Source organism: Nerophis ophidion, linkage group LG02 (genome assembly GCF_033978795.1).
Source record: "Nerophis ophidion isolate RoL-2023_Sa linkage group LG02, RoL_Noph_v1.0, whole genome shotgun sequence".
NCBI lineage: Eukaryota > Metazoa > Chordata > Actinopteri > Syngnathiformes > Syngnathidae > Nerophis > Nerophis ophidion.
This window is the reverse complement of record NC_084612.1, coordinates 49270051-49286809: the sequence shown is the minus strand read 5'-3', so window position 1 is coordinate 49286809 and position 16759 is coordinate 49270051. Positions and strand designations below refer to the sequence as shown.

The 16759-nt window shown below is 37.0% G+C and overlaps 1 protein-coding gene across 2 annotated transcripts in view; it reads right to left on the bottom strand.

Annotated features, from left to right (window-relative positions):
- Nucleotides 1-16759, bottom strand: part of slc2a1b (solute carrier family 2 member 1b) — a 74112-nt gene that overhangs the window by 14181 nt on the left and 43172 nt on the right. For both annotated transcript variants that reach the window (XM_061885701.1, XM_061885709.1), the window contains exon 3: nucleotides 4490-4650. In XM_061885701.1, the coding sequence (XP_061741685.1) occupies nucleotides 4490-4650 (161 nt within the window). The remainder of the gene's footprint in view (nucleotides 1-4489; nucleotides 4651-16759) is intronic.

Sequence of the window (16759 nt, the reverse complement as noted above, 5' to 3'; positions counted from 1 at the left end):
TTTGGGAGCTAATGTTGATGAAAAATAAACATACAGCAAAATGATGACATCCCAAATTATTTTCAGTCAAGTTGTTTGTTTATGTTGGCCTTATGCTGTATTTTAATAAATCCACATATAATGTATTCCTGTATGTTAACATTATACTGTAGTTTAATACATCAGCTCTGCTCTTTTAATGTCTTTAATGTCATTTGTATTCTTTGATGTTTGATTTTTCCCTTTTACACACATGAATGTTGTCTGTATGTGTGTTGGCCCTGTGATGAGGTGGCGACTTATCCAGGGTGTACCCCGCCTTCCACCCGATTGTAGCTGAGATAGGCTCCAGCGCTCCCCGCGACCCTGAAGGGAATAAGCGGTAGAAAATGGATGGGATGGACACATGCTATGGCTATGAGTTTTTTTTTTCTTCCTTGGTCTCAGTCTGGACCCCCTCTCCAGGGACCCAGGCTTGGACTGATTTTTTTTTTTCTCACCCCCCAGCATTTACCTGCTTCTCACCTTTTTTGTAAGGGGTGTCGGAAGTTGGCTGTAATGTTTGTCTGCTCGAGAATGGGATTGTGCTGAAAATGTTAATTTCCCCCCGGGGATTATTAAAGTATTTCTGATTCTGATTGGCCGCCATGAGGTGGCGACTTGTCCAGGGTGTACCCCACCATTCGCCCGATTGTAGCTGAATAGGCACCAGCGCCCCCCGAAACCCCAAAGGGAATAAGCGGCAGAAAACGGATGGATAGATGATTCTGATTGGGCCCATTGTTGGGCTGCCAGTGCCCCCTAGAGGGTCACCCAAAAAATATTTGTTTCTCAGCTGTGGTCCGTGTGTCCGTAGTTGTAATACCGTTTTTAGCCACAAGTGGCAGTAATGAAATGACCTAACAAACAGAAGAAGTCTGGAGCTTAAGTCAAAGAGACGTTTCTTAAAGAGCAAAAATTATGACTATGTGGTCACTTTCACTTAATTTTTTTTTGATAGTTTAGTTAAACTTTTAATTTATTTTCACAAAACATGATGAGTATGCACTTTTAATTTTTGGTACTTATTTTTCTAATCAGCCTAACCTGCGCCTACAAAAGTTATTATTGATTACAATTAAAATTAACAGAACAATTTCTAAATCAGTGTTAATATTTGTGTGCGCCCGGGGCCCCTCTGATGGAAAAGTTGGGCCCTGATGTCAAAAAGGTATTATTATAATTATTATTAGGTGACATGTATTGGACTTTTTGGTGGAAAGTGTCCTCACAAGACCTAAACATATTTTTGCTTTACAATGTATATTGTTTCTTCTTCCTCTCTCTCTGTGTGTGCAAATAACATTTCTGATTCTGATTCTGATAGGGCCCATTATTGAGCTGCCAGTGCACCCAAGAGGGCCACCAAAAAAACATGTGTTTCTCAGCTGTGGTCCATGTGTCCGTAGTTGTAATACCCTTTTTAGCCACTTGTGGCAGTAAGGAAATTACCAAACAAATAGAAGAAGTCTGGAGCTTAAGTCAATGAGACGTTTCTTAAACAGCAAAAATTATGAAAATGGTCATTTTCACTTAACTTTTTTTGACAGTTTAGTTAAACCTTTAATTTTTTTTCGCAAAACATAATATGTATGCACTTATAATTTTTGGTACTTATTTTTCTAATCAGCCTAACCTAATCCTAAAAATAGTTATTATTGATTACGATTAAATTTAACAGAACGATTTCTAAATCAGTGTTAATATTTGTGTGCGCCCGGGGCCCCTCTGATGGAAAAGTTGGGCCCTGATGTCAAAAAGGTATTATTATAATTATTATTAGGAGACATGTATTGCATGTGACTTGTCTATATTGTTTTTTTTATAATTGTTTTTTTGCTTGCTGTGTAAATTGTGACCTTTTGGTGGAGGATGTCCTCACAAGACCTAAACATATTTTTGCTTTACAATATATATTGTTTTTTCTTTCTCTTTCTCAGTGTGTGCAAATAAAATTTCTGATTTAGATTCCGCTAGGGCAGGGGTAGGGAACCTATGGCTCTAGAGCCAGATGTGGCTCTTTTGATGACTGCATCTGGCTCTCAGATAAATCTTAGCTGACATTGCTTAACACGATAATTATGAATAATTCCTCTGGAATTCACAGTGCTAAAAATAACGTCCAACCGTTTCCTACCGCACCTGTTCAAGAAGTTGCATTAATGGTAAGAAGTATTTTATGTCACGATGGGGGGGGATCGCAGTTTGCTGCGGGGTACTTCCCCCAGGAAGGCAAACAGACTACTCGGGACATGGCATTTAGGTAAAAACATGACTTAATTTAAACTAAAAAAAAGATACAAACAAAAATCTCTCACAGCGGAGGCACAACTTGGGCTAAGGAAGAAAGCTAACGCATAAACAGACTATGAACATTAATGAAACAAAACTTACTTGGCATGGCATGAAGCACGAAACTATGGCAAGGCATGAAACAAGTCAGCACAGAGCAAGAAAATATCACATTGACGCCAGGGCGACTGACTGGCAAAGACAAGCTTAAATACTGCCTCTGATTAGTGCTCGGGAAGCAGGTGAGCGGGCATTTTGTCCACCAGAGACAGGTGGACAAAATGAGTAACCAAGGAAACCAGACAAGGGAGTGGAAGAAAACAGGAACTTAAAGAGTCCAAAAGACAAACAGCACATGGCCAAACAAAAACATGATCAACAGACATTACATTTTATTTATTATTGGTTAGCTTCAGAATAACAATGTTATGAAAAAGAATAAGATACTTTTTATACTCTAAAAATGTTGGTCTTACTTAAAAATGCACGCATTTAGTTGTATTGAGTGCTAAAAAATATGATATGGCTCTCACGGAAATACATTTTGAAATATTTGGCTTTCATGGCTCTCTCAGCCAAAAAGGTTCCCGACCCCTGTGATTGGGCATTGTTGGGTGCCAGTGCTCCCTAGAGGGCCACCAAAAAATATTTGTTTCTTAGCTGTGGTCTGTGTGTCTGTAGTTGTAATACCCTGTTTAGCCACCCGTGGCAGTAATGAAATTATCAAACAAATAGGAGAAGTCTGAAGCTGAGGTCAAAGAGACGTTTCTTAAGCGCAAAAATTATGACTCAGTGGTCATTTTCACTTAAATTTTTTTGACAGTTTTGTTAAACCCTTAATTTATTTTAGCAAAACATAATATGAGGTGGCGACTTGTCCAGGGTGTACCCTGCCTTCCGCCCGAAAGCAGCTGAGATAAGCTCCAGCATCCCCCGCAACCCCAAAAGGGACAAGCGGTAGGAAATGGATGGATGGATAATGTGTGTGTACTTTTAATTTTTGTTACTTATTTTTCTAATCAGCCTAACCTGAACCTAAAAATAGTTATCATTATTGATTACGATTAAAATTAACAGTAGTTTTTCTAAATCAGTGTTAATATTTATGTGCGCCCGGGCCCTTCTGTGATGGAAAAGTTCGGCCCTGAGGTCAAAAAGGTATTATTATTATTATTATTATTAGGTGACATGTATTGCATGTGACTTGTCTATTTTTTTATTATTGTTTTTTTGCTTGCTGTGTAAATTGTGACGTTTTGGTGGCAGGTGTCCCCATAAGACCTAAACATATTTTTGCTTTACATTGTATATTGTTTTTTCTTCCTCTCTCTCAGTGTGTGCAAATAACATTTCTGATTCTGATAGGGCCCATTGTTGGGCTCCCAGTGCCACCTAGAGGGCCACCAAAAAAATATGTGTTTCTCAGCTGTGGCCCGTGTGTCCGTAGTTGTAATACCCTTTTAGCCACTTGTGGCAGTAATGAAATTACCAAACAAACAGAAGAAGTCTGGAGCTTAAGTCAAAGAGACGTTTTTTAAAGAGCAAAAAATATGACTAAGTGGTCATTTTCACTTAATTTTTTTTGAGAGTTTAGTCAAACCTTTAATTTACTTTAGCTAAACATAATATGTATGTACTTTAAATTTTTGGAACAAATTTTTCCTAATCAGCTTAACCTGAGCCTAAAAATGGTCATTATTGATTACGGTTAAAATTAACAGTAAGATTTCTAAATCAGTGTTAATATTTGAGTGCGCCCGGGGTCCCTCTGTAATGGAAAAGTTGGGCTCCGAGGTCAAAAAGGTATTGTCATTATTATTAGGTAACATGTCTATTTTTTTTTATTATTGTTTTTTGCTACTGTGTAAATTGTGACTCATTGGTAGCAGGTGTCCTCACAAGACTTAAACATATTTTTGTGTTACATTGTATATCATTCTTTCTTCCTCTTTCTCAGTGTGTGCAAAAACAATTTTATTATTTTCTGCTACTGTGTAAATTGTGGCGTTTTGATGGCAGGTGTCCTCACAAGACCTAAACATATTTTTGCTTTACATTGTATATTGTTCTTTGTTCCTCTTTCTCAGTGTGTGCAAATAAAACAAACAACTTTGAAACTTGAAAAAAAAAAAAGAGCTTGATCCTGGTCATGTGACATACGCTACTCCTGCTGCGTTACCTTCCATAGCGGTTGACGAAGAACCCGACGGAGAAGGAGCCGAACATGCCGCCGACGGAGAAAATGGAGACGGCGGTGGACCAGATGGCTTTGAGGGTGCCGTCGCTGATGGGCTCGTTGTAGCGCTCCACCCACGTGTCGTTGATGAACTTCTCGATGATCTGGAAGACACACAAAAAAAAAAAATTCTGTGTTTTTACAAGGTTAATGTTGAGCCAGCGGGTGGCAGCAGCGAGCGACGGTCGCTAGGACGCTCAGCCAGCTTTAACCAGAGTGTCAGGTTAAGGGCCCTCCCCACCCCGCCACGGCTATGTTGACAAACACACCCATGTCACGGCAACACTGCTCACATGATTCCAAATATGTCCCCGTCCACCGCCTGTGACTTCACCAGTATGTCACTTGACCTCCGCCGACTGGTGCTGCCACCGCCCCCCCCAGCCAAAACTCACATGGCCGGCGTCGACCTGTTCAACTGGCGTGCCCTGTCCTTTGTTGAAGAGTTTTTCCTGTGAAGGCATAGCCTCACACTAGTTCAGACAGGGCTGAGCGGGATCACACCCCCTCTCAAGCCCTTCACAACTACACTTTTTGCAGGGTGATTTTCCGCAAGTTCCGGCCTATATGTTGCTACTTTTTTCCTTCGCTTTGAACCCAGCGGGGGGGCAAAGGCCTTAATTTATGGCCGGTTTCCATAAAACACATGCAAAGCCACTAAAATAGTGTTATTATCTGTGCTTTTGGACAAGTTTTCTCACTGCAGGTGCTAATGGCTAAATAGCTACAGTGTTTCCTGCTGTTGAAAACTTTGAACCACTTTGAATTAATCGTCAAAAGCATTTCTACTTGTATGGATTATTCATTTGTCTCTCTAAGCAAGTGTTTTTCAACTTTTTTCGAGCCAAGGCACATTTTTTTTGCGTTTAAAAAAAATGCAGAGGCACACCACCAGCAGAAATCATTAAAAATCGAAACTCAGTTGACAGTAAAAAGTCGTCGCATTTTTTGGATATGACTTTAAACCATAACCAAGTCTGCATCAATATACAAACCCGGTTTCCATTTGAGTTGGGAAATTGTGTTAGATGTAACTATAAACGGAATACTATGATTTGCAAATCATTTTCAACCCACATCCAGTTGAATATGCTACAAAGACAACATATTTGATGTTCAAACTGATAAAACATTTTTTTTTTTTTGCAAATAATCACTAACTTTTAAATTTGATGCCAGCAACACGTAACAAAGAAGTTGGGAAAGGTGGCAATAAGTACTGATAAAGTTGAGGAAAGCTCATCAAACACTTATTTGGAACATTCCACAGGTGTGCAGGCTAATTGGGAACAGGTGGGTGCCATGATTGGGTATAAAAGCAGCTTCCATGAAATGCTGATTAATTCACAAACAACCGTGGGGCGAGGGTCACCAATTTGTAAGCAAATTGTCGAACAATTTTAGAACAACATTTCTCAGCGAGGTATTGCATGGAATTTAGGGATTTTACCATCTACAGTCCGTGAAATCATCACAATTTTAAGAGAATCTGGAGAAATCACTGCACAAAAGCGGTGATATTATGGCCCTCGATCCCTCAGGCGGTACTGCATCAAAAACCGACATCAGTGTGTAAAGGATATCACTACATGGGATCAGGAACACTTCATAAAACCACTTTTAGTAACTACAGTTGGTCGCTACATCTGTAAGTGCAAGTTAAAACTCTGCTATGCAAAGCAAAACCCATTTATCAACAACACCAAGGAACGCCGCTGGCTTTGCTGGGCCCGAGCTCATCTAGGATGGACTGATGCAAAGAGGAAAAGTGTTCTGTGGTCTGATGAGTGCACATTTCAAATTATATTTGGAAAGTGTGGACGTGGTGTTCACCGGAACAAAGAGGAAAATAACCATTCGGATTGTTATAGGCCCATAGTTCAAAAGCCAGCATCTGTGATGGTATGGGGGTGTCTTAGTGCCCAAGGCATGGGTAACTTACACATCTGTGAAGGCACCATTATTGCTGAATGATCCATACAGGTTTTGTAGCAACGTTATCATGGACGCCCCTGCTTATTTCAGCAAGACAATGCCAAGCCACGTGTTACAACAGCGTGGATTTGTAGTAAAAGAGTGCGGGTACTTTCCTGGCCCGCCTGCAGTCCAGAACTGTTTCCCAGCGAAAATGTGTGGCGCATTACGAAGCGTAAAATACGACAGCGGGGACCCCGGACTGTTGAACGACTGAAGCTCTACATAAAACAACAATGGGAAAAATGTCCACTTTCAAAGCTTCAACAATTAGTTTCCTCAGTTCCTAAACGTTTTTTGAGTGTTGTAAAAAGAAAAGGTGATGTAACACAGTGGTGAACATGCCCTTTCCCAACTACTTTGGCACGTGTTGCAGCCATGAAATTCTAAGTTAATTACTATTTGCAAAAAAAAAATAAAGTTTATGAGTTTGAACATCAAATATCTTGTCTTTGTTGTGCATTCAATTGAATATGGGTTGAAAAGGATTTGCAAATCATTGTATTGCGTTTATAGTTACATCTAACACAATTTCCCAACTCATACGGAAATGGGGTTTGTAGCTCTTGTCCCAAAGTAGGTGTACTGTCACCACGCCCTGACTTATTTGGACTTTTTTGCTGTTTTCCTGTGTGTACTGTTTTAGTTCTTATCTTGCCCTCCTAATTTGGTGGCTTTTCTTGTTGTTTTGGTATTTTCCTGTAGCAGTTACATGTTTTTCTTTGAACAATATTTCCCGCATCTACATTGTTTTAGCAATCAAAAATATTTCAGTTGTTGTTATCCTTCATTGTGGGGACATTGTTTATTGTCATGTCATGTTCGGATGTACTTTGTCTTTGCTCCACTGTAAGTCTTTGCTGTCGTCCAGCATTCTGTTTTTGTTTACTTTGTAGCCAGTTCAGTTTCAATTTTGTTCCGCATAGCCTTACCTAAGCTTCAATGCCTTTTCTTGGGGGCCCTCACATTTTGTTTATTTTTGGTTTAAGCATTAGATACATTTTTACCTGCACGCTGCCTCCTGCTGTTTCCGACATCTACAAAGCAATTAACTACAGGCAGCCACCTACTAATATTGAGGACTATTACACGGTTACTATGCCGGGCTCTAGACAGCACCAACACTCAACAACAACACATCATTTGCAGACTATAATTACTGGTTTGCAAAAAATACTTTTAACCCAGGTAGTTTAAATTATATAATCTTCCACGGCACACCAGACTCACGCTAGTGTGCCATGGCACAGTGGTTGAAAAACACTGCTCTAAGCAATGTTTGTAAGTTTTACAATATAACTAAAACAATTCTTATTTGCTAAACCGTCACACGTGTGATGTCTGTAGGAGTGTTTTCATGCATATTTGTACGTGCTATTAACATTAGCTAATAGGTGAACACCTTTACGAGTGAAACAATACAAAAAAGAATGCCACTGTAATTTAACAATACTAACAAAAATTCCTCAGTAAATTCACCAAAATGTCACCGTGGAGTTTTTACTTTTTACCTACGCTTTGAACCCTGCCGTTTATAACACTGAGCGGCTAATTTATGGATTTTTCTTTGCTGACGGCAGACAAATAAAAACATTTGTATGCAAAATAAAACAAAGACACCGAAATGGTGTTATATTATCACCAGACCTTTGCAACTTCTACTCAATATCCCTCTTCAAATTAAGACTCAAAACACACCTATTCCTTGCTGCTTATTCATTGTAAATCTTATCGATCTTTTTCGTTGTTTTTTTATCTAATTTATTTAATTTTTTTGACTTTGTACGGTGTCCTTGAGTGCCCAAAAAGGCGCCTTATTAGAAAATGTATTATTATTATAATTATTAATTGCTCCAAACAGCGTTTGTAAGTTTTACAATATAACTAAAACAATTCTTATTTACTAAAGCGTCCCATGTGTGATGTCTGTAGGACTGTTGTCATGCATATTTGTACGTTCTATCGTAATGTAATGACGCTAGCATCATTAAATACATAGCCCAGTCATCCAAATAAATCACTATGTCTGTTTCAGTCACTTTGATGGCTCTGACATGAGCCTTCGTGGCAAATTTTCTGAGCAGATTGCATTTTTTTCCTTTTTGGCAAAGCTCCTGTTTTTTCAGCAATTGAACATGTAGCAATTAGCAAAAAAAAGCCCCATTTAAAGATGTTTTAGTGTTAAAAGAATTGAAAAATGATCAACAGAATTGACAAATACATTAATCCACATGAATGACTGTCTGTGTTTCAGTCACTATGTTATTTAGTCACTACAGTAATTGTGTTGACATCCACAGGAACCACATGGGTTAACCTACTCTATACAGCAAAAAAAAGCCCAATTTAAAGATGTTTTAGTGTTAAAAGAATTGAAAAATGATCGACAGTGTTGACATAAATACATTCATCCAAATGTGTGTTTGAGTCACTATGTTTAGTAACTACAGTAATTGTGTTGACAGCCACAGGAACCACATGGGTTAGCCTACTCTATACAGCAAAAAAAAGTCCAATTTAAAGATGTTTTAGTGTTAAAATAATTGAAAATGTTTCAACAGTGTTGACATAAATACATTCATCCAAATGAATGACTATGTGTGTTTCAGTCACTATGTTATTTAGTAACTACAGTAATTGTGTTGACATCCACAGGAACAACATTGGTTAGCCTACTCTACACAGCATTTACAACCTTACTAGTGTTCCCTTCCCAGCCACACATGGTTCATCTAGTTATGAATGTTGTGAATGACTGAGCATTTCATGGAAGCGGCTTTTATACCCAATCATGGCACCCACCTGTTCCTAATTAGCTTTTACCTGTGGGATGTTCCAAATAAGTGTTTGATGAGCATTCCTCAACTTTCTCAGTCTTTTTTGCCACTTATGCCAGCTTTTTTTAACGATGTTACAGGCATCAAACTTCCAAATGAGCCGTTATTTGCGAAAAATAACAGATTGTCAGTGTGAACATGAAAGATCCTGTCTTTGCAGTCTATTCAATTAAATATATGTTGAAAAGGATTTGCAATCCATTGTTTTCTGTTTTTATTTACCATTTACACAACGTGACGACTTCACTGCTTTTGGGTTTTGTACTTAAGTTAAAGTACCAATGATTGTCACTTGTGATAGTATGTGATGGTTTATGATGTTATATATAATGGTATATAACCTACTTGTGATTGTATAAGATGGTATATGATGGTGTGATATATATAACCTACTTGTGATGGTATATAACCTACTTGTGATGGTACATGATGGTATTTAACCTACTTGTGTTGGTATATGATCTTATATAATGGTATATAACCTACTTGTGATGGTATATGATGGTATGATATATATAACCCACTTGTGATGGTATATAATCTACTTGTGATGGTATATGATGGTGTTTAACCTACTTGTGATGGTATATGATGTTATTAGATGTTATATAATATGATGGTATATGGTGATATATGATGTTAAATAACCTACTTGTGATGGTATATGATGTTATTAGATGTTATATAATATGATGGTATATGGTGATATATGATGTTAAATAACCTACTTGTGATGGTATAGATGGTATGTTATGTATATTACCTACTTGTGATGGTATATGATGGTATATACACTACTCATGATGTATATGACGGTATATAACCTACTTGTGATGGTATATAACCTACTTGTGATGGTATATGGTGGTGTATGATGGTATTTAACCTACTTGTGATGGTATATGATGGTATATAAACTACTTGTGATAGTATATGATGTTATTAAATGCTATATACCCTACTTGTTATGGTATATGATGGTATATAAAGTACTTATGATGTATATGATGGTATATAACCTACTTGTGATGGTATATGATGGTGTTTAACCTACTTGTGATGGTATATGATGGTGTTTAACCTACTTGTGATGGTATATGATGTTATTAGATGTTATATAATATGATGGTATATGGTGATATATGATGTTATATAACCTACTTGTGATGGTATATGATGGTATATTATGTATATAACCTACTTGTGATGGTATATGATGGTATATACACTACTCATGATGTATATCATGGTATATAACCTACTTGTGATGGTACATGGTGGTGTATGATGGTATTTAACCTACTTGTGATGGTATATGATGGTATATAAACTACTTGTGATAGTATATGATGTTATTAAATTCTATATAACCTACTTGTTATGGTATATGATGGTATATAAACTACTTATGATGTATATGATGGTATATAACCTACTTGTGATGGTATATGATGTTATATAACCTACTTGTGATGGTATATAACCTACTTGTGATGGTATATGGTGGTGTATGATGGTATTTAACCTACTTGTGATGGTATATGATGGGATATAAACTACTTGTGATAGTATATGATGTTATTAAATGCTATATAACCTACTTGTGATGGTATATGATATGATGTATATAACCTACTTGTGATGGTAAATGACGGTATATGATCGTATATAACCTACTTGTGATGGTATATGTTATATGAAATATATAACCTACTTGTGATGCTATATGATGTAATTAGATTTAAATAACCTACTTGTGATGTATATGATGGTATATAACCTACTTGTGATGGTATAAGATGTTATATAACCTACTTGTGATGGTATATGATGGTAAATAACCTACTTGTGATGGTATATGATGGTATATAACCTACTTGTGATGGTATAAGATGTTATTAGATGTTATATAACCTACTTGTGATGGTATATGATGGTAAATAACCTACTTGTGATGGTATATGATGGTATATAACCTACTCGTGGTGGTATATGATGTTATTAGATGTTATATAACCTACTTGTGATGGTATATAACCTACTTGTGATGGTACATTATGTCCGTCCATCCATCCATCCATTTTCTATCGCTTGTCCCTTTTGGGCTCGCGGGGGGTGCTGGAGCCTATCTCAGCTGCATTCGAGCAGTAGGCGGGGTACATCCTGGACAAGTCATCACCTCATCACCGGGCCAAGTATCTTGTCTTTGCAGTCCATTCAATTGAATATAAGTTGAAAATTATTTGCAAATCATTGTATTCTCTTTTTATTTACCATTTACACAACCTGACAATGGTTTTGGGTTTTGTAGATTGGAATCGGAACCGGAAAAATCTCATCACTTCCCATCCCTACTGTTTGCCACAGTCTTTTCGTGTATTGTCAATTTTGTTATGTTGCACTTAACGTCAATAATTTATTTTTAATCTTTATTCTTAATAATCCAAAACATCGATCTAAATCATCAAACCAGCCGATTGTGTCGTTCCGCACTTCTGAAACCCAAATATCCTTTCTGTCATAGCCAAACAGACTGATCTCTGGTGGAGTACAGGCGGTCAGGTGGTGGAGGTGAACACTGGTGGTTCTGTGGTAAACCTGGAAATTGTGCTGATCTGCAATCTCGACAACACGGGATAATCTGAAAGTTTTGTTGAGGCGTAAAGACGTCAGTGGTTAAAGGATATCCTCTTAGGTAAGTCACTAATACGAAGGGATTGTGGGGCGAATGTGTTGAGTGATTGTTCATGTCCATGTGACGCTGCTCAAACCAACCACATTCCCACAGGAGGCCCCCATGTTCTGCCTCTCAACAGGATTACTAGCAACACGTGCTGTTTTTCACTTTGACGCACGTTTGTGTGGGTTAACTAAGTGGAAAATTTAAGGTCTCTTGATTTTGATTACTCATATTGTGTCTCGTTCGGCACACCCTACAACATCTGGACCTACTCCATTTCCATAGTTGTGATGTCACTTTTCAGCAATACATAAGCTTTACTTCATACTAGGGTTGTACGGTATACAGGTACTAGTATAGTATCGCGGTACTAATGAATCAAAAACGGTACTATACTCTGTTTTGTTTGTTTTTTACGGGCATGATGCTGGCTGTTACGTCGTGACATTGCTGGTTTTACTAGCAGAGGAGCATGTTTGGCAGCGCACACGCACAGAGTACTTACAAGCAGACACAGTGTGTAGACAGAAAAGGGAGAACGGACGCATTTTGGTGTAAAAAGTAAAGATAAAGGCTAAGTTATAATACTGAAACCCCCTCAGGAAGAGGTCTCTTTAAGACATGGCTAGCTATTAAGCGGATAGCATCCGTCCGGAGTCGGTAGTGTTTTAGCTACTTCCAAATCACTAATTCTGGCCTCCGTGGCAACAAATAAAGTATGTTTTTTACAAGTAGCATTATCACTGGAGGAGGAGGAATAGATAAACATGCTTCACTACACACCATAGGAGGATACAATAGCTAACCGCTAACAGCAAGTGAGGACTCTTGAATGTAAACAAATGGTTGGATCTATACAGACATTGGCTGTAACGACACCAAGTACACGAGCTGTGTATAGTCGATACTACAATAATTACGTAGATTTTTTTTTATCATCACAAAATCTTTTGTCATTTTTTATTGTCTATAAAGTCAGGAAATACGTCCCAGGACATATAGGACTTTAATTATGACCAATGTATGATCCTGTGACTACTTGGTATCGGATCGATACCCTAATTTGTGGTATCATCCAAAACTAATGTAAAGTATCAAAGGAGAGAAGAATAAGTGACTTATACATTTTAACAGAAGTGTAGATAGAACATGTTGAAACAGAAAATAAGCAGATATTAACAGTAAATGAACAAGTAGATTAATGATACATTTTTACAGTTTGTCCCTTATAATTCTAACATTATCACTGGAGGACGAGAAATAGCAAAACATGCTTCACTAGTACGCACCCTAGGAGGATACAATAGCTAACAGCAAGCTAGCACTCTTGAATGTAAACAAATGGGTGGATCCATACAGACATTGGCTGTAACGATACCAAGTACAAGAGCCGTATATAGTCGATACTACAATGATTACCTCAATACTTTTTAATATCACAAAATCTTTTGTAATTTTTTTTATTGTCTATAAAGTCAGGAAATTCGTCTCTGCACACTTTGAATATGACCAATGTATGATCCTGTAACTACTTGGTATCAGATCGATACCCAAATTTGTGGTACCATCCAAAACTAATGTAAAGTATTAAAGAAGAGAAGAACAAGTGATTATTACATTTTAACAGAAGAGTAGATAGAACATGTTGAAACAGGAAGTAAGCAGATATTAACAGTTAATTAACAAGTAGATTAATAATACATTTTTACAGTGTGTCTCTCATAATGCTGACAAAATAATAGGTGGATAAATGACACAATATGTTACTGCATACGTCAGCAGACTGATTAGGAGTCTTTGTTTTTTTTCTTACTACTAAAAAACAAGTTGTCTAGTATTTTTATTTTATTTAGTGCCAACATTGTTCTTTAAATGCAATAAGAAACATGTTTCCTGTTCCACTAAGGATGGAATACAAAGTCGTCCTACTAACCCACCAGTGCCTACACGGAAATGCCTCCCTGTACCTCAAAGAACTGCTCACCCCCAAATCCTCCACACGACACCTCCGCTCCGGACAGGCTAAGCTCCTCCAACCTCTGAGGACAAAGCTACGAACAATGGGAGACCGGGCTTTCTGCTCCACCGCTCCCAGTCTGTGGAACACTCTCCCTGACCACCTGAGGGCACCACAAACTGTGGATGCTTTTTAAAAAAGGCTTTAAAACCCTTCTTTAAAAAAAAAAAAAAGCCTTTTTTAAAGATATATGCATTCAAGTTGTAGCTATTAGGCTGTTTTAGTTTTTATTTAGATTTTGTAATCATTTTTTATTTAAATTTTCTCATTTATTAACTAATTTTTTTATACACTGTAGCATTTTGATGTTGTTTGCTCAATGTAAAGTGCTTTTTACAAATACAATCAATGTTATTATTATTATTATTATGTTCTCTATTTTATTTAAGGACTAAATTATAATTATAAACATATGTTTCATGTACCCTAAGATTTTTTGTCAAAATAAAGACAACAATCCTCCAACCTCCGAGAACAAAGCTACGAACAAGGGGAGACCGGGCTTTCTGCTCCGCCGCTCCCAGTCTGTGGAACGCTCTCCCTGACAACCTGAGGGCACGACAGACTGAGGATGCTTTTAAAAAAGGCTTAAAAACCCTTCTTCTTTAAAAAGAAAAGCCTTTTTTAAGATGAATGATAGATGTATGCCAGTGGTTCTCAACCTTTTTTCAGTGATGTACCCCCTGTGAACATTTTTTTTAATTCAAGTACCCCCTAATCAGAGCAAAGCATTTTTGGTTGAAAAAAAGAGATAAAGAAGTAAAATACAGCACTATGTCATCAGTTTCTGATTTATTAAATTGTATAACAGTGCAAAATATTGCTCATTTGTAGTGGTCTTTCTTGAACTATTTGGAACAAAAGATATAAAAATAACTAAAAACTTGTTGAAAAATAAACAAGTGATTCAATTATAAATAAAGATTTCTACACATAAAAGTAATCATCAATTTAAAGTGCCCTCTTTGGGGATTGCAATAGAGATCCATCTGGATTCATCAACTTAATTCTAAACATTTCTTCACAAAAAAATAAATCTTTAACATCAATATTTATGGAACATGTCCACAAAAAATCCAGTTGTCAACACTGAATATTGCATTGTTGCATTTCTTTTCACAGTTTATGAACTTACATTCATATTTTGTTGAAGTAGTATTCAATAAATATAATTATAAAGGATTTTTGAATTGTTGCTATTTTTAGATTTTTTTTTTTTTTTTAAATCTCACGTACCCCTTAGCGTACCCCCATTTGTATGTATATATATATATATACATATATATATATATATACATATATATATATTTTTTTAATACTTTAGTTTAGGCGCTGGCTCTTTGTTGTTAAGGCGGCCCCCTTAACAACAAAGCGCTGTAGGAAACCCTGTGCTATAAATCCACCAGGAAATTGTTAACCTCTCTGGTAATAAAAACTGCATTGACTCTACAGGGGGCCACGACAATGTGGTCTTACTACCTGCGGGAGCAGGTGCCCGCTCATTTCCTGCCATAATCCTTGTCCTGGTGTTCCCCCAGTCAGCGAGTCCTTTTTAGGGCATGGACACAGTTTTATACAGAAATCTGCAGACGCCTGTTAATATAGATGTCCTTGGGGTGAATAAGCCCCAATGCAGCTATTAATATCCCCGTCAGTGAGCCCACCCCCTTTTCCACTCCACAGTGGGCCCAGCTCAGCAGGGAGATGTTTTGGCAAATACCGCAGGTCCAAAACATGTTCGTGCTTTAACACCCGACTACAGTCCTAGAAGGGTCAACGCTGGATCCAAAGGAGGGTCGTCCCGATACCAATATGTTGGTACCGGTACCAAGATGTATCTTGATACTAATCAATACTTTTCCAAATAAAGGGACCACAAAAAATGACAATATTGTCTTCCATCCATTTTCTACGGCTTGTCCCATTTGTCTTTATTTTAACAAAATAATCTTAGGGGACATGAAACATGTGTTTATTATTGTAATTTAGCCCTTACAGTAAATAGTGAACACACAATACAACTTGTCTTTTAAGAATAAGTAAAAAAACAAAGAATCCTAATTAGTCTGCTGACGTATGCAGTAACATATGTCATTTCTCTACCTATTATTTTGTCTACATTACGAGGGACAAACTGTAAAAATGAATCATTTATCTACTTGTTATATATATATATATGTATATATATATATATATATATATATATATATATATATATATATATATATATACATACATACATACATACATACATACATACACACATATATACAGTACAACCGGGCAGTATAGCTCGGTTGGTAGAGCGGCCGTGCCAGCAACTTGAGGGTTGCAGGTTCAATCCCCGCTTCTGCCATCCTAGTCACGGCTGTTGTGTCCTTGGGCAAGGCACTTTACCCACCTGTTCCCAGTGCCACCTACACTGGTTTAAAAATGTAACTTAGATATTGGGTTTCACTATGTAAAGCGCTTTGAGTCACTGGAGAAAAGCGGTATATGAATATAATTCACTTCACTTCGCATACATACATACATACATATACATATATATATACATTACATACATACATATATATATATATATATATACACATACATACATATATACAGACAAATACATATATATATACATACATATATACACACACACACATACATATATTATACATATATATATATACATACATATATATATATATTTATAT